The sequence below is a fragment of the Folsomia candida genome, unplaced genomic scaffold, assembly GCF_002217175.1.
Source record: "Folsomia candida strain VU population unplaced genomic scaffold, ASM221717v1 Fcan01_Sc019, whole genome shotgun sequence".
NCBI lineage: Eukaryota > Metazoa > Arthropoda > Collembola > Entomobryomorpha > Isotomidae > Folsomia > Folsomia candida.
Genome location: NW_019091211.1, coordinates 316,545 through 340,305, shown reverse-complemented (window position 1 = coordinate 340,305; position 23,761 = coordinate 316,545). Strand labels below are relative to the sequence as shown.

The following is a 23,761-nucleotide window of genomic DNA, read 5'->3' as shown; positions in this document are numbered from 1 at the left end:
ATGTAGTACTGCCCCCAATAACAATTCTATCTTAAATTTGCTCTTCACAACAATTAGCTCTAAATTATGCAAATTAATTATCCCCGTACAATTATACGATCCACCTTAAATAATTAAATGTATCTGCATTATTCGCAAAAAAAACCTTACTCAAATACATGTACATATGCCAATTACTAGGGTTTCTTCAATTCACTCGTTAGTTACGTTTTCTTTCCCGTCATGAGTAAAAGACTCGCCGTTTGTTCCACCGTCATCTGACTGGCCGAAAGTGGGGTGGTTTTATCGACGTAATTACCCGAATTACCCACCTGCGTCTTCATCTCGATGCACGAACCCGTCAATTTTTTCAAGTACTTGTTCCGCTGAAACGCTCTATTGTACTTCCAACATTTTTTAACCCCTTCGCTAAAAGTGTGCAAATCTGCGGCTGCCCCGTACATGAACATTTGGGCGAGAAGGACCGTCTCCACGGCCATGATGATGCTTAGTGCCAAAATTGGTGCAGAAACGACGTCATGTAACGCGATGGTGGAATAGAGCGATGTGACGCCAAGGAACGTCATGTCGGTCATGACGAGAATTAAATTTCCGCCCCTGTTGATGTTGTTGAATTGTCGTTCAAGGAGTTGGATTTCTTTGTAGGACCGAATATTTTGGATTGCGTGGTCCATGTCGGGAATGGCTCGAGCGGTAGTGCGGATTCTGGAAAAAATACAAACAATTTTGCGGTTTCTTGATAATATGTGGGCCAGGACTTTTCATTTTGTCACAGTATTCACCGTTTTAGCTGATCCCGAATGCACAACGCTGTCAAATAAAATACCGATCCGATCCCGATGCAACCTTGACCCCACGTGCAGAAGATGTAGTACACATCCAGCAGGACGATGATGGGTGCCAGGGTGGCCGGGAGTGACTCGAACCCATGATTTTGGCAGTCTGCCAACGTCGAACGTAGAAAAACTTGGGACGAACAGGGAGACTCGAGAAGGAAGAATAAGATCAAGAGTGGAAACACGACTTGACAAAAGGACGACGACATAATGATGAGACGCCCAGGCTCGCCGTGTTTCAAATCGGCGAGAATTAACTTGTTCAGGGACCACGCGGTGGAAGACAAGTTTCGCAAATTTTTCTTGGTAAATTTGATGACCGGAGCTTAAAATGAAAGAGAGTAAAATTAAGGGTGTGAGAATACTTAAGAGAATCTAGAGAATAATAATAAGAGAATTCTCTAATTTCAAGCAATGTGATTTCTTGGGGCTAATTCTATGCAAAAACTCATGTAAAATACTTTGGGTGAAATTAGGATTTATTTTATGAATATGTAAATGCATAAAATATATGTATAGCTGTGATGTTACTAGTGTAATATTCATGTGGTCTTAATTGACATGAAATGGTAAATATTATGTATGCATTATGCTAAATTCTGACAACAAAGAAAACTGTGCATCTTAATCATAACATTTGTTTTCCATTATTGATAACAAGCGGTGACAAAAATTCGTGCCATTAAATACCATTATATTCACACTCAAAGTCAATCCATATACTTAAATACATTTACCTGCTCCTGGATCCTCGGCTTTGACTTTTTCCTCAATTTGAATCAAACTATTGAAACACACCACGATTTCATCTGCCCTTAAAAACGCCACGATCCCCATAAAGTACGCCGTCGTGGTTCCAATGTATATCAGGAGAGAAGTGATGTGATGTATAATGGCACCCGCGCCTACAAGAACGGCACCTATCCTCATCGTCACAGTGACGAAAATCATAGCACAGGCGGAAATTGAGGCAAATGCAGAGTAGGATTTGAGTTCGCGAAGTTGGAACCGTTTGGTGTCAGAATTCCAGAAGAAGCTGTGCCCCCCACTGAGGCTGAGGAGCCACATGGCGGACCGCAGAAATGGGAGGTACTCCAAAATTGAGACGAACATGGTGGGTTAATCAGGTTCAAAAATTCGGATGTGTTCCGGAACAAGGGGTCTTTTATATGTTTCTCGTATTATCATGTTCATCTGTTAATTATTGGTTTAAGCTAGAAAAGTAAAAAGAGTTTTTTTGCATGGAATGGAATGTGCTAATTAGTCCTCTTTCTGGAGGGTTTTTGTAGCATTTTTTCGCCGACAACTTTAGTAATTATATGCAAATTTACAGATATATGCCCTACTATATAAGCTGTAGAGTAGCTATGTGGTTTTTTCCGAAGCGAGGAATTAAGAACATATGTAATTATATATGTACATATAAATCTCATTTGTGGTAATTACTCTGTAGTACTGAATATAAATAAATGACAGGCCACGGATATGGTTTAGGAGAAGACGAATTAATGTGAAGTTATTTCATGCATAAGAAATAAATATGAGACGGAGGTTAAAAAAAGCATATTGGCATTAGCATATTTTGTGAAATAATTATGTGCTTTGAAGGTTTACATACCTGCTGAATATTAGATTGCTTTTAGTTATATACATATAATCTGACCTTCATAATAGGAAACAGAGACACATGTACGGCAAAACTGGAATATTAATGACTTCCAATTTGCTTGTTTTCCAAGAGAAATTGTTCAATTTTATTAAATAGCTGGGTCATACGTACGAGTACATCGTTATTTAGAGACACGTTTTTTTTATGGGACATCAAGAACTTTGCATAAGATTGACATTGACATTGAAAGATCAGCATTTGATATGTATATATTTGTACACAAAGGAATAAAAGTGATATGAATTGGATCGTGAAAAGGTTCACGATCCAAAAGAGTCACCAACTTTTGACATCTTTATTTATTTCTGCTGATTTAAAATGATTTATAGTAAAAGTACAATAATAACATCCCGTACATACACACGTACGTATGCAAGTATGTAATGTTATGTAGACTATGACAATTCAATTCTAGAGTAAAATATTTTTTGCATGATAAATGTTTCACCAGGTTCGGAAAAACCTCAATATTTTCATCTCATCAGTGGAGATGGCAGAGCAGCATGATATTAACATACATTATACGTAACTATTAACACAGATTAGATAATATGCAAATACGTATGTGTATGTATGTACAGCAACATACGCTCCATGACTACAATGAAACTATGTATGTGTGCATGTTCCACCAATTATTTGTATATACGTGGGTGTTTTATTATTGATTTTCAAAAGGTATGTTCCGCACTGTTTCTGACCAAAATTTTGATGAAATAACAAACTTGAAATACATTTAGGAAGTCGTGATTTTTTTCAGCTCAATCGGTTAAAAGGAACACCCGCAATAAATCATCCAAATTTACCTCGCAAATATGCAAAAATTTACGACTTGATTCCATTATCATCCCAAAATCGTTTCCCCTTCATGCTTTTATTCAACGTTTGAAACGGATAATAATCACTAAGGGTCAAGGCTGGACTGTACGGGGGGTGGTTTATGACGGTGAAGCGTTTTTCGTCTGCAGCAGCCCTCGAAACCAGCGAGGTATTTGTTGGCGCGTTGTCGTCTAAAAAAAGGCCAACTCTTTATTTTGACCTCACGTTTCTCTTCAACCGCAGCACGCAGCTCCGTCGGGGTTCCTGCATAGGCTGCCCCATTTATCGTAGTATTTCCAGCAAGAAATTATGTAAGAAGGGGACCTTTTGTATCATTGTAAATAGTCATAATCAATTTTTTGGCAGATTTTTACGCTTTTGCTTTCATGGGCGGTGGCAACCCCCCGTGCTCCCATTGCATGAAGTATTGTTTAGTCTGCAGGTCATAATAGTAAACCCAAGTATCATATGCAACTACTAAAATATGAAGCAGGTTCCAGTTTTCATTTAATAGGTTAAAATTGGCATTGCAAAGGTCAACTCGATCTTGTTGTTGAGATGCCGAAAGCAATTTTGGTACCCAACGGGCGGAAGCCATTTTCATACCTAAGTCTTCAGTTAACGTGGAACAAATTGTTGGTTTTGGAACACCCATCTTATCTGCTAAATAGGACAGTTTCAATCGTGGATCTCTAATTATTGGTTCCTCTAGTTTCTGGAGCCTTTCTGTGGAAGAAACTGATTTTGGGCGTCCTGGCGACTTTTTGTCCGAGACCACTTTTCGCCATCATTTGAAGTTACTGACCCAATTTATATTGTGCTTTGTGTTGGGCAGTTTTCATCGTAAACTTTAAGCATGCGATCATAAATCTGCGACACCGATTGCCCTTCCAGCGTTAAAAGTTAAATCACACTACGATATTTAATTTGCAAATCTGACATTTTTTCCGTCGAGGTAAAGTTTGCTGATTTATTGCTAGTGGTGATGTTAACCTAAAGAGCTGAAAAAAATCACAGCATCCTAAATGTATCTGAAGTTTGTTATTTCATCAAAATTTTGGTCAGAAACAATGCGGAACATACGTTTTGAAAATCAATAATAAAACACCTACGTACATTACAGTAAAAAATGTTCTCTCATGTGAGGAATGATGATCATGCGATCGTTTAAGTTGTGGAGTTATTGGGCAGATTTGTGACAACACTTGTGCTGCTTTACGTAACCTCTTTTCCAGTAAGTTTGTGTATACGTTTAGTTGGAAAAGTTGTCTCAGGCACGACTACATACAGTAAGCTGACACACATTTGTTAACAAGATCATCACGAACTGCTTGCATATATGTACATTAAGACAATATCTTGCTAGTTACCACAAACTTGAGAATTGCGTGATTTTAATATTTACAAAAACTGTAATGGCATGAAAAATATTTAATCTGCCATTATATATTTAGGAAGCTTAAATAAACTATTGACTTGATTATTTGGTGGCACGGGCAGAAAATTTGACAAGCGGGCTATCCAGGTTAATGTCAATTAATTACGAATGAAGAGTGGAGTGAACGAAGTACTTTAAAGTGGAATATAAAGTACATAAAGTGTGTAACCCGTGATAAGTCAATGTTCAAATCGTTACCATGACAACGTTGTGAAGTGAGTCATGTAAAGTACATCAAATTTGCACATATGTACATAAAATTTACACTATGTGCGTATCCTTAACAAGTTGAGCTTAGGATTAGTACGTAATTAGGGTTTTAAAAAAATCATGGGTCTAGAGAAACGAAAAACGCGTACGAAACCCGGAAATGAAACTGACCTGGAATTTGTCAAACCGGAAAAGAGAAGAAAGTTGAGTCGACCAACAATTAGAAACGATAAGGTAAATACATAATTTTCATTGAATGTACATTGCGGTGCACATACAGATTTCATATGAATTATAATTGTTAACTTTCAATTTTTCCATGAAAAATCTACCACTACAATTCGAGTATTGACCCTCCTGAATAATTTTATTAGTTTGACCTTCACACGACAATTATCAATTGTGAATAGTTAAATATAATAAATACATATTTGCTAATTTCAGGATTGCGAAGTTTGCGGAGAAAAAGCACGATCACATAATTTCGGAGGCATCTCATGCAATTCTTGTCGTTCCTTCTTCCATCACTACAGTTTGAAAAATTTAAGACACAGTTTATCCACGAACCATCTTAAAAAAGATTGCAAGTTTAGAGGAAACTGTATAATTGACAAGGTGTCGAGAAAAAAGTGCCGAACATGTCGATTTTTCAAATGCATGAAAATTGGTATGGACCCCGCTTGGGTCATATCAGATTACGAAAGGACACAAAAGTTAAAAGGAAGCAAAGTGAGTGAATCTACTCCGTTGCAAGCTGAACAATCACTTGATTCCAAAACTGACCAAATTAGTGAAGAAGATGCCAAAAAGATTGCAGATATTTCTAAATATTATAAAACGGCGTGTGATTTGATGCCATATAATTACGTGTCGCGAGAGGAAACTGAGGTTTTGAGCGTGACTAAAATACGAATAATTTATATTGGAGTGATTTCCACTGCTATTCGGAGGTACATAAGTATTTACATTGCAAATTCTAAGAGAAACATATATATTTTAAATTATTTGTTAAATATTCACATAATTAAAAACTGTTTCACAGATTTGTCTGTTTTGCGAGAATGATTCCGGAATTTGAAAGACTTTCGTTACACGATAAAACCAATTTATTGAGGCGGTCGGTTGTTGAGATGGTAATTCTTCGCGATGTGGTCACCTTTGATTTCGAGAAACGCAATTTTTACGCATCCGAGTGTCCCGACAGATATCCTTATGTTCGAGTGAGTATTCTTAATAATTACTAGCAATCATTTAAGATAATAGAAACTTAATATTACTTGATATAACTTAATAATATGTTTAAGATAGAGATATGTAATTTTGTATCAGGTTTCCAAATAACCGATTTATCCATTTAATTATTAATAAAATGACTTTCGGTCTTTGGCATTGATTTGTGGTCAAGGTGTTTTCAGCCAATTCTTAAAAAAAATCTGAATGGTTTCCTGGCAGATTTTCCAAACACGAAATAAGCCTTTCAGAAAATTTCCAACGAATAGAGACTATTAATACTGGCTGAGCAGTTTCTACATATGTAGTAATACAACCCATTTTTGATTAAAATAAAAATTACACCATCCTCGCCACTGAAATTCGAAAGCCCAGATATTATTCTAATCTTGACTACTCAAATATTTTCTTAGATGGACGAATGCGTCGGACTATGGCCCACAGATATTGTCGACATGTATCTTCATCTTTACCGAAGAATTCGGACCCTGGCCCCAGACGAGGCAACCATAATGCTCATGATCCCTCTCGCCTTGTTTTCCGATTGTGGAGGAAACGACAGTTGTTCCGAGTTTGATGATAGACAGGAAATAAATAAAATACAAGAATTCTACGCTGGACTACTGGAGAAATATTTAAAGTGGCTGCATGGCGAGGAAAAGGGAAAGTTGGTTTTTCCCAGGGTAAGTTTAATTTATATTTACGAAAATTACATAATATTTTATGAATTAGGCGATTCATTTTTATGAAAATGAATTAATTTCCAATAATTTAAGTTCACAAAAAATACATATTTATTGATAAAATACCAGGAAATCCTTCACATGTTCGTACCAAAATCTTCCTTTTTCAGTATAACTAATGAAAATGTATTGCCATGAAAAATCAAACAAATGATCACTGATTTAATATTTACATCTATCCCAACTTGCTGCCATTAAAATGATATTAATCATTTTAATACATAGTTTATTTGATTGTTGCAGCTCTTGTCCCAAATGGTGGGAATAACCACCGTTAGCCAATTGCATCAGGGTCTTCCCCTCAACTTGACTGACGACCAAGTGGATAAAATGCACCTGCATTTATTAGAACTTCAAAAATTGGCAACGACGCCGAGTTCGAATGATACATACTTTCAAGACCAATCGAGTTTGCGACAAGAAGATCGGGGTCAAAAAGTAAATCAATGTTGCCAGAAAAAGTATACAACATCAATGTCAAATATTTCAAAAAGTTCCGAACCATCTGAAATCAATGAGCATGTCAACCACCCATCCCTGATCCACACATTCTCAAATCAGCCAGGGCAGTGGGGAATTAAACCATACTTCTTTGAAAGTGGTCCCCACCAGGGTATAGAAAAAGCCTTCATGCGTCGAATGACGGAACTGGTGGCAAACCCGTGGGATTCTTTAGTCAGCGATGTCTCAAGATTATCAATGTCTCCAACCGAGGATGAACTGTGTGAAAATAATATTTAGCGCATTTATAACCCAAGAAAGTATTTGTAAATACAAACTCAAGTATTTATGTTGTAATTTACATATTTGTGTGAGACGATAAATCTTGTTAAGATAAATCCACAAATCTCAGCAATTTTATTAACAAGTTAATGATATGCATATGCAGACACTAATTGGTATCTGAATTTGATGAAATGTGAAGTTTATGAAATTCTCAATAAAAATGCCTCCTCATGCAGCTTGTTTACTGTAAATGATGTGCAGATCTTAGCTGGGTTGTATACATAATTGTGCAGATAAATATAAATTCATGCATCATCAGTTCTAGGGCAGAGTTGTTATTAAATACTATGTACATATCTATGTACCATGCTTGATGCTCTTTATTATCTCGCCATTTAAGCGACTGAAGTGGCTTTAACTTTCGTAGGTATGTATATAAAGCTAACTAAACTGGCAAATTATCAATGACCATATCAAGCAAAGTATTATGCTGAATTAATGTCATGAAATACTCATCCACAAGTTTATATGGATGTCTATAATGTTGCAGAAAAACAATGTTCTGTACTTTATCAGTTGTGAAAACGTGATGCAAAAGTTGTCCAGTGAAATAATTTAATCAATTAAGTGCGTACTTATTTATACTTGATACAATTATTTTTCGAAAGTCAGAGAGGGTAACTATTTTAAGGTAGATAATTTACAGATGTGGATTTTCCTCATATTACGACACCAGCGTCTATCGTAGAAAACTTTATGCATACACTTTCTTAGTGGAAATTGGATATAGACGGCATCAAGGTCAGCCCATTATTCTGCTGTCATTGCGTAGATTGCAAAGTGAACAGAGTAAAATAATAGGTAAATTAGTGAATGATAAATGCACATTGCCACAATAACAGTTTGAAGTGGAACTTACGCTATCATAACAATAACTACATAAATTTAAATTTCTCGTAATTTGTGTAATTACAGAAACTCCTCGTGCGAGTCCAGTTTAAGAATTGAACTTCAAAAATGGGAAAAGCAAGACGGAAAACGGTTACAAAATCCAGAAAGAAGCCCCACAATAAAAAATGTGTTAGTGATAAAATGCAACGAATAATCATAAGAGATGACATGGTAACTAAAATGAAATTCAAGGATAATACGCGTCGATTTTATACTTTTCCATTAAAAAATTGAAATAAATTTCAGGACTGCGAAGTGTGCGGAGAAAAAGCACGATCACACAATTTCGGAGGGATTTCTTGCAATCCTTGCAGATCTTTCTTCCATCACTTTACTTTAACCAACTTGAGGCACAGTTTATCCACTAAGCATCTTAAAAACGATTGCAAATTCAGAGGAAAATGTAAAATTAACAAAGTAACAAGGAAAAAGTGCAAAACGTGTCGATTTTTCAAATGCATAAAAATTGGGATGTCACCCGCCTGGGTGATAGCAGAGCATGAAAAGAAATATAAATCTGTTGAACCATTGAAATTGAAACTTAGTGACGAAGAAACTGAAAAAATTGCCAGTCTTTCGAAATTTTACGAAACTGCGTGTGAATTAATCCCGTACACGTTTCTCTCTCGAGAAGAGAATGAAGTCGTCAGCGCTACAAAACTACATTTAATTATAATCGGATCATTATCCATAGGAATTAGAAGGTCCGTAATAAAAATTACTCTGTGAAATGTAACAATTCTAATTGGCTTTCTACTATTTAAAATGTAGATTTGCATGTTTTGCGAGGATGATTCCTGAATTTAAGAAGCTGTCTTTACACGACCAAACCAATTTACTCAAGCGGTCCGTCGTCGAGATGCTAGTGATAAGAGATATAATTATGTACGATATTGACAAAGGAGTATTCTACGCCCCTGGATTTCCCGAGAAATTTCCTATCGTTACGGTAAGTACATATTTAGGAGTGTTAGAAATGGACATGAAATTTTTCCGACTTTACGTAGAGATGCAAAATTATAATAAGTCTTTATTGTCAAAAGATATGTATCTTGATTAAGATTTACATAATTGTTATTTTAAATATGCACAGGAGGAAGAATGGTCAGTTTTAATGAAAAGTTACGATGATGGATTGACCGACCGATACATACATATTTACAAAAGAGTTCGCAGCATTGCACCCGACGAAGCAAGCATGATGCTGCTCATTCCTCTGGCCTTGTTTTCTGATTGTGGTGGAAACGATAGTTGCACCGATTTTGATGATAGACCAGCGATTAATGCGGCCCAAGAATTGTACACGAGATTGCTAGAAAAATATTTAAAGACTGTGCAGGGGGAGGAGACGGGGAAACTGATTTTTCCCAGGGTGAGTGGAGGACGTTATTTTTATAATAATATATATAAATTTTGTATTAGACACATTTTGCAAATCAAGTTAAGAAATGCGGTTAATTGGATGGACGGAAGATTTATTGATGTGCATAAGTTTAAAAATTATCGACTTTTTGGCCTCAGTCAGAACTTATGGAATCCTCATGTCCGTCCGTCCTTCCGGTCTATGATAACTCTCGTTAAACTCATCCTATCGACATGTGTACCTCTGATATTTTAAGCCCCCGTATAAATATTTTGATGCATATTTACATAATTAACAAACAATAGTTAATATATTCGATAATCATCTTAATGCATAATTTAATTCATTTATAATCCAGCTCCTCTCCTTCCTACCGGATATTACTCAATTAAGCCATCTCCAGCAAGGACTCCCCCTCAACTTGACGGAAGATCAAGTCAATAAAATGCATCAGCATTTACATTATTTGCAAAAGAAAACTGGTACTCCACAACCCTTGAATAATGACTATTTCAAGGACGACTTAATTCCACCAGAGGAGCTGGATAAACAATGGGAATGTTGTAAAAAACACGTTACACCTCCAAAATCTTTGTCAACATCAAATAGTTCCAAAGAGGCGCCGGTTTCGACGAGCTTAGGAGGCAATCGGTCAGCCTCTCCGTCGCTAATTCACGCATTTGCCAACTTTACTGGCGAGTGGGGAATTCAGCAGAAATTTTTTGAAAGGGCTCCCCACGTGGGCGTAGAAAAAGCCTTCATGCGTCGAATGCCGGAACTGGTGGCAAATCCCTGGGATACTTTGGTCAATGATGTCTCAAAGTTATCAATTTCCAACAGTGGGGCGTAAAACCATTAGATAATAAACTGGAAGATGTATATGCTTGCTATACTCCACCAGCTTTTTCTTATGTTTGAAGCGTATCTTTGGCGTATTACTGGTGCAGCTCCACAAAAACCGACGATATGGGAAATTACATAAATTAATTCATATAAACACATAAAACACATATATAAACACATGTATTTATTAGGTTTATTGAGTATAAATACTTGTTACGTACAATTTGCATTGTAATGCACAAATTAATCAAATAATAAAAATATAATAAATGTCCACCCGTGCGGGGCAGATAAGTAAATATGATTATTGCTGCAACAATTATTATTTACAAATAAACCGTCGTTAACGATAAATGCAGCGTCGCCACGAAAATTTTAACGTTAGTTCACAACAAAACAGAATCGTACAAAAAGATGACAATACCACAAATATCGTCATGGCCGACAATATATTTGACCCAAGTCCTGTTTTCTCAACCCCTTCATCCATGTCATCGTCTGGATCGAAGTGTTGAAATAATTTCATCGGGCGAAACCGCTTGTAGAGGGCATCCCATCTCGAATAAATTCCCGAAGAAACAATCATTTTCTGCATTTCGACCAATTTTCTTGTTTGACTCATGTCAAACACTATCATCCAAGACCAACCCGTCCAACTGGTCACCAGCTTATCCGTCCCTGCTACAAACTTTATACTTCTGTTTGCCCCGATACGATTCGCATAGGGCAGAATCGCCTCAATATTCTGAACATGATCCACGTAAACCTTTCCCGTACAGGATGGACGAGTCAAATTTCCATTGAAATGGGCTGGATGATTGTACGCGAGTGATTTGAGGTGAATAAATCCATCCAAAGTAGTTTGGGCGAGGGCGTTTCGCGCTAATTCTGTGATCCAATTGACATTCGAATTAAGCAAGTCTCGAAAGACGAAGAAAAGCTCAGGAATTGGTGTACCGATGGAGGGATCATCATAAAACGGGTGCTGCTCCATCCCAACAGAACTGTATAATGTGAAACTTAAAACGTTTTTGAACGTTTCGAATGGCGATACTAGTTTTGTAGGAGTAATCGTATCCGTTGTATAGGTTGCTTTCCATCCTGTCCCTAAAATCATGCAAGTAAAAATCCAGATTATGCAAAGTAACGGTTTTATCCCTAGGATATCAGCAGGAACACGATGGATTGGACGTTCCAACAATGCCCCGATCATAGAGAGAAGCATTCTGATGTATAATTCAGGACAATTTTCTGATTCCATTGGAAACGCGACATAAACCGTAGTAACAATTAAACTTGCAGCCATTAAAATCCAACACCATCCGTCTGCCGGTGATAGGTAGACGCCATACCCAATTCTTGCCGACGTAACGCCCGCGCAAGTCAAAAATTTGTACGCCTCTTCACCAACCAGGATGATGGAGCTGTCCCATTCCTCTGGAAAGGTGAATTCATGGATATGATTTGGATGTGGATAAGTGACGGCAGCGATATCCATTAAATTTTTCTTTTGGCGTATTGAAGCGCTGGAACTGAAAATAGGAGTTGTATGATTCCATTTTGGTATTTAATTAATATGATGCACAGGGTTGTTGATATTTTCAAGAACAAAATAAATAATGTGAAAAGTCATCACATATTTTATGCTTCACTGCGTAGTGAATGTGTATTTGTATTCGATGTGTATGTACATATGTGGTTCGGAATACATAAATGCATACAAAATTCTCAATGCATACATACATATTTATATCGACATAATAAGTAAGCCTAGCTGTGACTATGTATTACGTACGTACATAAATATGTGCATGCATATTTGTAGATGTTACAGGGCGTAATTACAGTTACATTATCTAATAGATGAGAACTTTCCAAATAAATACATATTTATCAATTATACTGATCCCTATACAGCGATTATAACATTCAGAACAATACCATCAGTACGTATTTCAAACTACCAGAAACTGATAGTGATGTAGTGGCGACTAAATGACTTTGGTGGAATTTTAACCCCTCTGCAATTTTTGTCGGTCTTGTAGTAGAAATTGTGAGATTTTTTACAATCATTCAATTTCATGGAGAATTTCACTCTCAGGCTTTCTAGTTTTTCGAACGGTATAGCAGTTGGTTCTGGGTCTTTTGTCATTCAAATGGTGGCTTGACTTCATTAATGGGAATAAAATCGAAAGAGCAGTGGTGGAAGTGGTGAATAAACAATTTTATCGGACAACCCAGAAATTATTATCAACGAAAGCTAAATTAAATGCTCAAGGCAAAATCTTAGCGAGATTTTGTGAGACACCATTGAAGAAGTACACACAATTTTTGCATAATAAGTATTTACAAACTCTTTCCTTTCTCCTATGCACTAGTACAAGGCAAGCTGAAAGATTACTGGTCAATGGAAAATATGATATAATCATGGGTAAAGAAAGCAACCGGGTTTTTTTAATTTCTAAATTCTTAAAATATTGGTAAAGACTTAAGCTATATTGATTGTAACTATCTATTTCAATTATTGAACTCTAGTACAAATACATACATATGACATATGTACATATATATATTATGTAAAATTGGAATAATAACTGCATATAGGTCATAAGTATTTTCGCACTATAATTTGTAAAACTTAAGACTTGCATAAGACCTCAAATCCAAGATAAAATGACCACGACTGTCCTCTGTGCAGAGGATGTGAATGGATTGAATGCACTTTTTCTTCTTTTCCAGATTCGAGAATTATTAGCTTGACTATATTTCTCTGGTGTCTTTGGTGACGTAATTTCTCCTGTTGAGAATATTTTTATGTTAATAATCAAAATAGAATAATTTCGTATTAAAAAGTATAAAATACGTTCTGTAATTACTCTGTGCTTTCCCTTTCGAGCTAGAGTTGTTTGCATTCAAATCTGTGGCTTCAATTCCTTTGGACTCTTTTCCCTTGTCCACAATAGTCCGTTCATGATAACTTTGTTTATACTGAGGAATTGGACTTTCACGCTTAAGAGTTCTCAAACTCAGATATATTATTTGTTCATTTTCACGAAGGCAGACATAAGTGGGGACATAGTGAAGCTTTGTAATCAAAGAAACGCCTCCAACCGCTTTTGGAAGTGATACAGCAGATTCAACGACACTTCGTTGCTTAATACCAATCTGCAAGTTATGTAAATCTTATATGTAAATATAAATATGTGGGGCTGGATAATGCTGATACTCAATATAAGTAAATTTTACCATGTCCAATTCGAGATTGAAACTGCACACAATTTCCTTAAGCCGTTTTTGTCTCAAACTATCGCAGCACATTTTACCCAATCTTGTCAATATTGAAGGATTTTTATCCAGGTAAAACTGTATTAGTGGCCGAACTTCATGATACGGGACGTGAAACCGTGTCGAAATATGGGTTGCGACTTGGTCAAACCGTTTAACGTCTTGGTGGCGAAGATGTTCCCTAATATGTTCTAGAATCCTGTCCTTCTGTCCCTCGTCACTGTCCCGGTGATAATGCCGCGTTTCTTGCATCTACGCAAAAAAACGGTTTAAAGCAAGCACACATATTGCAGAAATAGATAAAACATAAACCTACTCTCCACTCTTTCTGAACATTGTCCTCCGAATAAATGGGATGCGGTGGGTTTCGACCATATCGATAATCCGCCAATTCTTTCAACACGTGATGTTCGTCATTCTTAATTACGGAAAACATGTGCGGAAAGATTTCTTCAAGAGGAGCAATATCTGATGTGTGATGGTCCAAGGCATTCTTCAAGTTCTGAACGCATCTCCTTTTGTCAATCAGTATTTCACAAATGGCACAAAGCTTAGCAAGTTCTCGGAGACGGAGAAGAATTGGGTATTGTTTTCCTAAGGTATTTTTCTGATTAAAACAATTCATGACTTTCTGTGATGCAATATGTAAATGATATTAAAATGGTATACCGATATCTGAGAGATGTTCACTGAGGAACTTGGCAAATGGGGCATTGGCTTCCCCAGTGTTGGTTCTAATGTTAATATGCACTTCTCCAAATTGGTAGATGATTTCATCGTTAAATTCACGTCGATTGATTTCCACCTGCAGAATTCTCATGAAAATAAGTTTTAAAAATCGTACCCTATGTACATAAACACGGATTTAATAAAAAACGAAGATATGCTAACCTGTCCAACTTCAATAAAAAATGTGTCATCATTGCTCACGATTTCGCCCAAATTTTCAACCAAATTTGGAGGAAGCTGCTTTTTAAATTCATCCCCAGATTCCTTGAGCAACAATCCTTGCACCCAATGCAAGGTGTGCATCATCGTCACCAAGATGTCGGTATCCTGCAAGACAATGAAATTTTTAATAATGTATTGATGACTCCCCCGGGCACCTAACTCGCCTTCATCGTTGACGGCGTGTATGACACGGACCATGGTTCAACGGTGCTGGTCAAGCTTAAAACCGGGTGTTCGACATTGCCTCCGAGAATTTGGAGGACGTCTTCCCTCCGAAAAAGTGGGACGGCGCTGCCAAATTCCCTCACAGGTTCAAGTATTATGCGAATTGTTCCCGACTTTTGATTAATTTCTACTCCGTGACAGCAAGAAAATAGTTCGTTGGTTGGGGTTAAGCCAAAGTCGAGAAGGGGCACGCCATTGCTCCCCTGCTTCAGCAAATCCCAAGAATGAACATCGGAAATATTCTGAACGAAAATTTGGTTTTCCGGCATGATCCTCTTTTTCTAAATTGTGTAATTTTATAAATTGCAAGGAATTTCTAGACCGAACGATTCCATGAAAAGTCAACTTTGCCTCTGCGCTGGATTCCAGTTTTTTAATCAGTTTTATAAAGCGTTCCTGCGACGATACAAACGATGAATTTCTTAAGTTTATGGTAATCCTCAAGTGTTAATTAATCATACTTTTGTATTTCGACGTAATTAGATTATTGGTACTAAAATCACAAAAATAATGGAACAAATATATTAGGCAAACATTTATAAAGTAATTAGTACGCCTAAATTTATTTCAAAAACGTGTCCAGTCATAATTTGCAGAGTTTATGTGTCTTTGTCCGCAGTTTGACTATATAAAAAGAATAACAATAGGATCTCGCCCACAAGCAAAATATATACATATTTACATAAATGCCTATACGTACTTATATATAGTACTTGGTATTACCAAGCTGGTAAAGCTTTAAGTTGGAAAATCTCTATGCACACAAAATAGTGCAAATTACAACTTCCAGATCTCAATATTATTAAAAGTCTCGTATTCACATATTTCAAAATAAATATGAACGATGTGAATGATGTATGGATGAAGTTAACATATTAAAATGCACTGCTAATAAGTGATAATTTTGGTGTAATTCAATAACTTTAATTTTACAGGTATAAACTGGTTATGTGATAGCAAACTCAATTAACTATGTCCATAGATGTATTAAGAAATTAAGTAGAACATGCAGTGTTAATTGACTGGATTGTCATTCATATTTGTTTATATAGGTTTTTTTTTGCTTAATTTTATGTAAGTCACAGACGCGCACAAAATTATAAACATGGATCTTTTGTAGTTTTTTTTATTTCCAGTCTGAGGATGAGTCGTGTGACTAATGAAACCTGCATGTCATTATGAAGATGAGGTCAGTCAGGGTTCAGGTATATTTGTATGTAAATAACTAGTTGTCATGCTATTACTCATAAAATAAAATAAATTGTGCACACATAAAAATGGACGGGGACAAAAGAGATTATATAATTGCTCTGGATTTTTGTGCAATTAAAATATTTCTACTCAAATGTTCTGTTCCAATTGTCGAAAACTGGTATGATGGATGCACGAAGTGATTCCATGTTCCAACTTTCAATTCCAATTAGTAAGCTGGGTTGTTGTTTTTAGATTTTTAGATAAATACATAATTTGAGATCCATACACAATTCTATGCCCTGCCTCCTGGAGGAATTGCGATAAAAATCGTACGATATCCATAGTACGGATTCCGTACATATTATATGCAACAACGTTGTGTCGAGTTATTTCAGTTCCACTGAATTCATTTCTGATTATTATATTATGAGTGATAGGTTATTAGGTTGTTCTTGCAGACAAAGCTTTGTATGATGACATATTCCAGACAATACCCATCCAGAAACGGGAATGCAATGTACATAACTTGTACAATTGCATTCCTATTAATAGCCTAAAAAATTCCATTATTAAAAATCTGATGCCTTATTAAATCTGATTTTTTTTAACTTTTAAATACTTCAATTGATGCTGGAGTGGGAATTTTTGGGAGTCTGATATGAAATTAAATGCATGTAAATAAATTGCCATTTATTCAATGAATATTGATGTGTGCATGGCAAATATCATGGTAAGCCCACTGGCTAACCAAGGTCAGTCCACTAACTACACATCCACAACTTTTTGCGTGACGTTAAAGGGTAATAATTTGCTATGTCCAACTTGTGTCATGTGCGTGTTACCATGACTACTTGATACATACATGCATGTTATGTATTATCATTTAACTCTGCCTGTTAAACATATGGTTTTCTTGCGAGTATGCATACTCGATGAAAGTAGTATCAAAGTTTAATAAGTATACGACAAGTTCGCGTTATCAATTTAGCAGTAAAATTTAAAACTATGGGGGAAGATAACGTAAGAAAAAGGAAGCGTAAAACAAGCACAAAATCGGGCAACGTAGGCGAGAAAAATTGTGTACCTGCAAAAAAATTGGGAAGACGACCAGTTCGCGATGAAAATGAGGTACATAAATAAATACAGATAAATATATCATTACATGTATATAAAGTTTGAGAAATATATGTAAATTAATATTATGAACTTCCATAAATTAAAGCTCTGTCATGTTTGCGGAGAAAAGGCGAGATCTCACAACTTCGGAGGAATGACGTGCAACTGTTGTAAATCTTTCTTCCGACATTTTGTCTTAACCAATGTCAAGGATAATACATCCATCGAACGTTTCAAGAAGAATTGCAAGGTTAAAGGAGAGTGTGAAATTGATCAATTAACAAGAAAAAAGTGCAAAACTTGTAGATTTTTTAAATGCGTTAAGATTGGAATGGACCCCAAGTGGGTCTTGTCAGACTTTAAAAAGATGCAAAAAAATAAGGCTGCATCAACTAATAAAAAACCTAATTATACACAAAGAGATGCTATTTGTCCAACAATTGATCAGAAAATAAGTGACGAAGATGCCATAAAAATAGCCAGTATTTCCGAGTTCTACAATACCGCGTGTGAATTAATTCCGTACAATTTTCCTTCTCGAGACGATTCTTCTACAGTATTAACGACAAATAAGATCACAATTTTACTAATTGGAGTAATTTCAACAGCAATGAGAAGGTATATTAAGATCTGTTAGTGAACCAACGTGCATGTTTTTATTCATTGTTTTTATTGTTGTAGGTTCGTATACTTTGCGAGGATGCTTCCCGAATTTGAGAAACTTTCACTACATGACCAAACCAGTCTTTTAAGGGGGTCAGCTATACAGTTATTCATACTGAGGAGTGCAGTGACTTATGACTTGGAGAACAATATAGTTAATTCAAAAGCTGGGAACTTTCCCGAGAAATATCCAGAAATTACCGTAAAACAGATTAATCTAAACAGAATAATAAATTTGATAATTAAACATTTAAATAATAAAATATGGTCAATTTGTGTTAAATATTCAGTTGGAGGAATGTGCTGCTATATGCTCGGACGAAGTAGCAGATATGCATCTCAATGTATACAAAAGAATTCGGTCGCTTGCCCCCGACGAAGCCAGCATCATGTTGATGCTTCCACTCGTGTTGTTCTCAGATTCTGGGGGAAGTGGTGAAGTTTGTACGCAATTTGAGGATCGACCAATTATAAATGCAGCCCAAGAATTGTATGCAAGTCTGCTGGAAAAATATTTAAGATCCGTGTATGGAGTTGAAAAGGGACGGGTGGTTTATCCCAGGGTTAGATAACTAATTTAATTACCTTGATATTAGGTCAAAAGTTGTGACCCATCACAAGGATGGGTTATCGTTACGACTTAATGAGTATGGTTCATTAGTTCGTAAAAAAAATCCCAAGCTTTTTAAAACATTTTGCCTTAAACGTTCATTTGCGAACTTGTGCATCTCCAATTGTATTTATTTAGTTCGCATTTTTTTCAAAATTATTTTGCGATGCTAACCTGCGAATTCGTAATGAATACCTGCAATGCAATGCACTTTGATGAATGCAACCACGATTAGGTTGCATGATTAAGTTGCATATACATAATTAACAACAACCTAAGTAATTATGCAACTTATTGCAATTCCTTGTTACAACTATATCAAACAGATTTTTGCATAGATTTTTAGGTCACTACAGTAACCCATAGCCATGCCATACATATGTATATGTGATAGGTCACAACTGACTCAAGTGACACGTCATAATTGTCACTATCATAAGCTATCAAAATTAACTATAATTAATTCATCTGTTGTTTTCCGCAGCTCCTTTGTCAACTTATGGAACTTACTCAAATTTCTCAGCTCCATCAAGGTGTCCCCCTCAACATGACAGAAGACCAAGTCGACAAAATGCATAAGCACTTGCTAGCACTTCAGAGAAAAGCAAGTTTTCCAGTGTTACAAGAAACGGAGAGATGCACAAGGAGTAAGGAACAAAAGGAGTGTTGCTTGAAACAAGCTAAATCTGTCACGAGCAGGAAAGTGTCAAAATTGGAGTTAGCTAATCAATCCCAGCCTCAGGGAATAAGTGCGGACGCATTTCAAATAATTATTCACAGTTTTGCCAGTCTCACCAGTAATTGGGGCATCAAACCAGATTATTTTGCTAAAGGTGCGCACCTAGGCATACAGAACGCTTTCATGCGTCGAATTCCTGAGCTATTGAATAATCCGTGGGACTGCTTGGTAGATGAGGTGGAGGAAGATAAAGTTGCAAGTTAAATATGTACGTAAAATAAAGGGATCCAGATTTACATCTGTATAAGTACATACATATGTATGATTAAACATATAAGTATGTGTATACATTAATAAATAGAGATTTGCATTTCAGTATTAATACATATTTATTTGCATAGGACAAAATTTGCGCTGTCATTGTAAATAGCTGTAATATTTTCTGCTTTACTTGAACAATGTATTCATGCGACCTAATGAAGGATCTTAATTGAAGATATGGACTTAAGATGTACCTTAGAAAATTTCCAGTATGTAAGTGCTAATTATCGTAAACCTATGCACGAAGTTCTGTAACAAATGCCTGTATGTTAGTAAGTAGGTATATGTGCATGGGTATGTACATATACATGCTAATGTATGCACGTACGCAAATGTAATTTTGATAAATATGTGCTTATTAGGTAACGTGTAACCATATTTTAATAATACGCATCAGTGACACAAATCTAAGAAGTTCTTATTTTCGTAGTAAAATGTTCTTACCAAGAATTTAAGATGTGATTACGATGAAGCAAGTTGTGATAATTAAATGTATACCGAACTCTTTTCATTCCTTGAACTTTAAAATCTTCCATAGATGAAGAGAAAAGCAATTCTAATTAAGAGCATCCGAGATTTTTGCGCGACTGGTATGTATTTATTTATCTCACTTATTTACTTATGTTGTATTTACGAAATACGACACAGATTTCTCTGGATTTCTTGTAATCAAAAAGTTCAAGCCTGGGTTACCAATTCGGACAGTTACATAAGATATCTATGCACACACATAATACATAATAGTTTTTAATCACTAAATGTAAATACATATATTGAATTTATAAATGGAAATGCAAAACCAACCTGCGAAATCAGATGAAAGCAATCGTTATTTCTCTCCATGCCCTAATTACTAATTAATTCCTTACAGCGGCGTAGCCAGGATTGGGCCTTGGGGGGGCCAATCCAGCTAATCCAGCCAGCCCAAAAAATATTTCGATTACCATTTTTAGGCTTAAAATTTCTACGTTCACTCACTCACATTGCTTTTATACAGGGTGTAGATACATAGTTACAAATATCTTAGCTTTAAGCATCAAAAACCACTAACTTTAGCACGCCGTGTACAATGCCTGACCTATAAACGCCTCAAACATTTATTATATCTGTATCTGTAGTAAGTTGTGTGTATCTAATTCATCACAGTGGCTTTTTTATATGACAAAAAAATCGGATCACACATTAACGAGGGTCTGCAAATTTGGGTTAACCTTTGGTGGTACAAACTTTGTACTACAAAGTGGCTTTAGCGCAAATTGTGATACCTCAAATGGTATTGGCCCGTTAAAAAATCAACCTTATGTTCCTTTGATAGCCTGTTGTGCATTCAAAGAAAAATTGTACGAAAAAATCCGGGCCACATGAAAATTTTAATAACAAAATTTTAACTACTTAAATATCAAATCATTGCTAATCGAGACAAATTTGCTAAAAGTCATCAACAAAGAGCTTAGGGCATGATCGGCATAATTGGTCCAAAGAATAAGGACTAATACTGTATAAAGTGTGCAAATTTATTCCGGTAGCATTAATTTTTTTGGCGCCTGCTCGAGACAAGATTAGATATAACTAATGATCCTGTCAATATTTTTCCTTGACTTTCTTACCATGGGTGGAATGAAGATAAGTGCTGATTGATAGCACCATGCCTATATATGCAGGTCTTAGCAGCGCAAAATTCTAATTAAAATTTAAAATCACTCAAAATTCGGATGTAACGGAAAAATTTCTGGCAATACGAGAATAACAATTTTTCCAAGGATGTAAAATGACCTGAACAATTCAAAATAGAGGTGAGTCAACCAGCGGTTTACAAAAGCTCAGCTAACCCAAGCACGGTTCGTAAAAAGCTCCAAAAAAGCTATATTCAGAAAAAACTCGAAAAATCTCGGCTCGCTCAAGCTCAGTTTGAACCGAGCCGAGCACGAACAAGCTCGGTTCAATTGAGCATTTGGCTCACCTCTAATCCAAAATAGTCTCATCTACCAGAAAAAGACTGTCTATTCTCAAATTTCATGAGATACTAAGTTATCATAACTTAAATTTCTTGTACAAATTATGCAAGGGAGTATAACAACGTAAAACAGCCTAAATGAATATCATATCAAAGTAGCCCATCGTGGAGTAAACTATCGTCCAATAATCTGCATTACATGGTCGTAGAACACCTAATCGAAAAAAATCATGTGCCCCACAAAATATTGACAGCCGCGTTCCATTTAACTTAGAAAATACCCTTAGAAAAATTGAGAATTTGATGACATGAAGAATGACGTAACCTTAATTTTTTTAATGAGTTTTATAATACCTGCAGTTTAGAAAATAAACATTTTCTTCGTAGTGAATAATGTTACTGGATCAGATTTACACCATTTGCATGTCTAATAGAAACCTTGGCGACGAAGCTTATAATATCTTTTACTAAAAAATGTGTCGAACATTTGAAAGAAAAATTAAATACACACGCCTCATATTCAAAACCGGTATCCTGATTTCTCTTCGCATCCTTAGTATCGTAAAAAATAGCATAGAAATCACAAACGAAGCGTCAAGCTTCATAAAACCATGAGCTTACAATCCGGAGACCTGAAGTGGTTCTCTCCGATTTTGACCAAACAAATTTTAAACAGTTCGTGCGCAGAAATATCTAAGTGGGCGCATCCTTTTTAATTGTGTTTATTTAGTTTCTCTTTTCCAGAACTTTTAACCAAAATCAGAATTTTTCAAAACGCTGTAGCTTTTCCAATTTGAACCCGATTACAAACACTAAACAACATAAAAAATACTTTACTGGAAACTTTTAAAATTTGACACTTGCTTGCTACTTTGGAAGTTTGAAAAATGCAAAAAATATCAAACTTTTTAACATTACATGTTTTTTAAAGGTAATTTTTCTTATTAAGGTTCTTTAATATCTGAATATCAGTTATTCTTAATATCAGTTTAAAATTGAAAAAGTTATAAAATTTTGAATTATTTTGTTTTTGGTTAAAAATTCTGCTACAAAATCCACTCAAATACAAAAGTGTAGATATTTTAATTTTTGTTCGTTAAGGTACCAGAAGAAGAACTTCCCCTAGAAACGGGTTGCGTTTGTCCCCCCAATTTTGAAGGTTTGTGCAATTTTGAAAACTTTACTCCCGAAGCAAAGTTGGGGTATAACAAGTAAATATTTTTTTAAAGCAACACTAACTTGATCAGGTCAATGTTAGTCTGAAGATTTTAATGCAACCGAGGAAAGATTGAGTTTCGTTCACAAATTAGCCACTCATGAACCGATTATCCTAAAATTATAAAATTGTACATAAATTTTGCCCAGATAAATTACGCAGACATCGGTGGCAATCTTTTGTCGTGGGAATTAGCTTTAATGCCGTTTAGGTTTAATCATTATCAATTATAGGATTAATAATGATTTCTCCAGTTTGAATATTGTCTTTTATTTTTGATCGATAGACTCGATCACCATTCAAAACCCGATTGCCACCGAAGTCTGCGTTATTTATCTAGGCACAATTTAAGTACAATGTCATAATTTTAGGATAATCGGTTCGTGAGTGGTAATTTTTGAACGAAACTGTTGTGCGGTTGCAGTAAAATTTTCAGACTACCATTGACCTGATCAAGTTAGTGTTGCTTCTAAAAAAATATTTAATTATTTAATATTAATTTATTTAACTTTGCTCCTGGAGTAAAATTTTCGAAATTAAACAAACCGTCGAAATCGGGGGGGGGGGGGAAATCCAACCCGTTTCTAGGGGAAGTTTTTCTTCTGTACCAGAAGAAAAACTTAACAATTTAAAATTCGTCCGATTAAAATTGGGGAAAACAACTTGGTGCTTACATACCATAAAAACTCAATTAGTAGCCGGGGGCTACTATTTACAAA

At 35.7% G+C, this 23,761-nt stretch overlaps 4 protein-coding genes across 4 annotated transcripts; 3 read left to right on the top strand and 1 right to left on the bottom strand.

Moving 5' to 3' along the window:
* The first annotated feature begins 4,569 nt into the window (after positions 1-4,569).
* LOC110857813 (nuclear receptor subfamily 1 group I member 3) lies at positions 4,570-7,922 on the top strand. The gene is made up of 5 exons (XM_022106423.2): positions 4,570-5,206; positions 5,417-5,922; positions 6,015-6,192; positions 6,616-6,885; positions 7,189-7,922. Exons 1-5 carry the CDS (start codon positions 5,093-5,095, stop codon positions 7,684-7,686), a joined length of 1,566 nt encoding a protein of 521 aa, XP_021962115.1. The 5' UTR covers positions 4,570-5,092; the 3' UTR covers positions 7,687-7,922.
* Positions 7,923-8,234: 312 nt separating this feature from the next.
* Positions 8,235-11,127, top strand: LOC110857587 (nuclear hormone receptor HR96). The gene is made up of 6 exons (XM_022106184.2): positions 8,235-8,532; positions 8,647-8,793; positions 8,869-9,326; positions 9,394-9,571; positions 9,716-9,994; positions 10,344-11,127. Exons 2-6 carry the CDS (start codon positions 8,689-8,691, stop codon positions 10,833-10,835), a joined length of 1,512 nt encoding a protein of 503 aa, XP_021961876.1. The 5' UTR covers positions 8,235-8,532; positions 8,647-8,688; the 3' UTR covers positions 10,836-11,127.
* Positions 11,128-12,487: 1,360 nt separating this feature from the next.
* Positions 12,488-15,736, bottom strand: LOC118438242. The gene is made up of 7 exons (XM_035858152.1): positions 15,229-15,736; positions 15,005-15,169; positions 14,783-14,918; positions 14,430-14,707; positions 14,075-14,365; positions 13,705-13,993; positions 12,488-13,625 (listed from the first exon to the last, which is right to left on the bottom strand). Exons 1-7 carry the CDS (start codon positions 15,556-15,558, stop codon positions 13,486-13,488), a joined length of 1,629 nt encoding a protein of 542 aa, XP_035714045.1. The 5' UTR covers positions 15,559-15,736; the 3' UTR covers positions 12,488-13,485.
* Positions 15,737-17,355: 1,619 nt separating this feature from the next.
* On the top strand, positions 17,356-19,933 carry LOC110857586 (thyroid hormone receptor beta). The gene is made up of 5 exons (XM_022106182.2): positions 17,356-17,611; positions 17,706-18,217; positions 18,281-18,464; positions 18,553-18,825; positions 19,357-19,933. The coding sequence occupies exons 1-5, from the start codon at positions 17,489-17,491 to the stop codon at positions 19,813-19,815; spliced, it is 1,551 nt and encodes a 516-aa protein (XP_021961874.1). The 5' UTR covers positions 17,356-17,488; the 3' UTR covers positions 19,816-19,933.
* Positions 19,934-23,761: the final 3,828 nt, after the last annotated feature.

What these genes read in the sequence shown, in the direction of transcription:
- LOC110857813 (XM_022106423.2), top strand. Translation starts at nt 5,093, where the DNA reads ATGGGTCTAGAGAAACGAAAAACGCGTACGAAACCCGGAAATGAAACT. An exon ending in CAACAATTAGAAACGATAAG is followed by an intron (nt 5,207 to 5,416) that starts GTAAATACATAA and finishes TGCTAATTTCAG; the next exon opens with GATTGCGAAGTTTGCGGAGA. An exon ending in GAAAGTTGGTTTTTCCCAGG is followed by an intron (nt 6,886 to 7,188) that starts GTAAGTTTAATT and finishes TGATTGTTGCAG; the next exon opens with CTCTTGTCCCAAATGGTGGG.
- LOC110857587 (XM_022106184.2), top strand. Translation starts at nt 8,689, where the DNA reads ATGGGAAAAGCAAGACGGAAAACGGTTACAAAATCCAGAAAGAAGCCC. An exon ending in TTATCCATAGGAATTAGAAG is followed by an intron (nt 9,327 to 9,393) that starts GTCCGTAATAAA and finishes TTTAAAATGTAG; the next exon opens with ATTTGCATGTTTTGCGAGGA. An exon ending in GGAAACTGATTTTTCCCAGG is followed by an intron (nt 9,995 to 10,343) that starts GTGAGTGGAGGA and finishes TTTATAATCCAG; the next exon opens with CTCCTCTCCTTCCTACCGGA.
- LOC118438242 (XM_035858152.1), bottom strand. Translation starts at nt 15,558, where the DNA reads ATGCCGGAAAACCAAATTTTCGTTCAGAATATTTCCGATGTTCATTCT. An exon ending in ACACGCCGTCAACGATGAAG is followed by an intron (nt 15,170 to 15,228) that starts GCGAGTTAGGTG and finishes ATTGTCTTGCAG; the next exon opens with GATACCGACATCTTGGTGAC. An exon ending in TGAACATCTCTCAGATATCG is followed by an intron (nt 14,708 to 14,782) that starts GTATACCATTTT and finishes AAAATACCTTAG; the next exon opens with GAAAACAATACCCAATTCTT.
- LOC110857586 (XM_022106182.2), top strand. Translation starts at nt 17,489, where the DNA reads ATGGGGGAAGATAACGTAAGAAAAAGGAAGCGTAAAACAAGCACAAAA. An exon ending in ATTTCAACAGCAATGAGAAG is followed by an intron (nt 18,218 to 18,280) that starts GTATATTAAGAT and finishes TTATTGTTGTAG; the next exon opens with GTTCGTATACTTTGCGAGGA. An exon ending in AGAAATATCCAGAAATTACC is followed by an intron (nt 18,465 to 18,552) that starts GTAAAACAGATT and finishes TTAAATATTCAG; the next exon opens with TTGGAGGAATGTGCTGCTAT.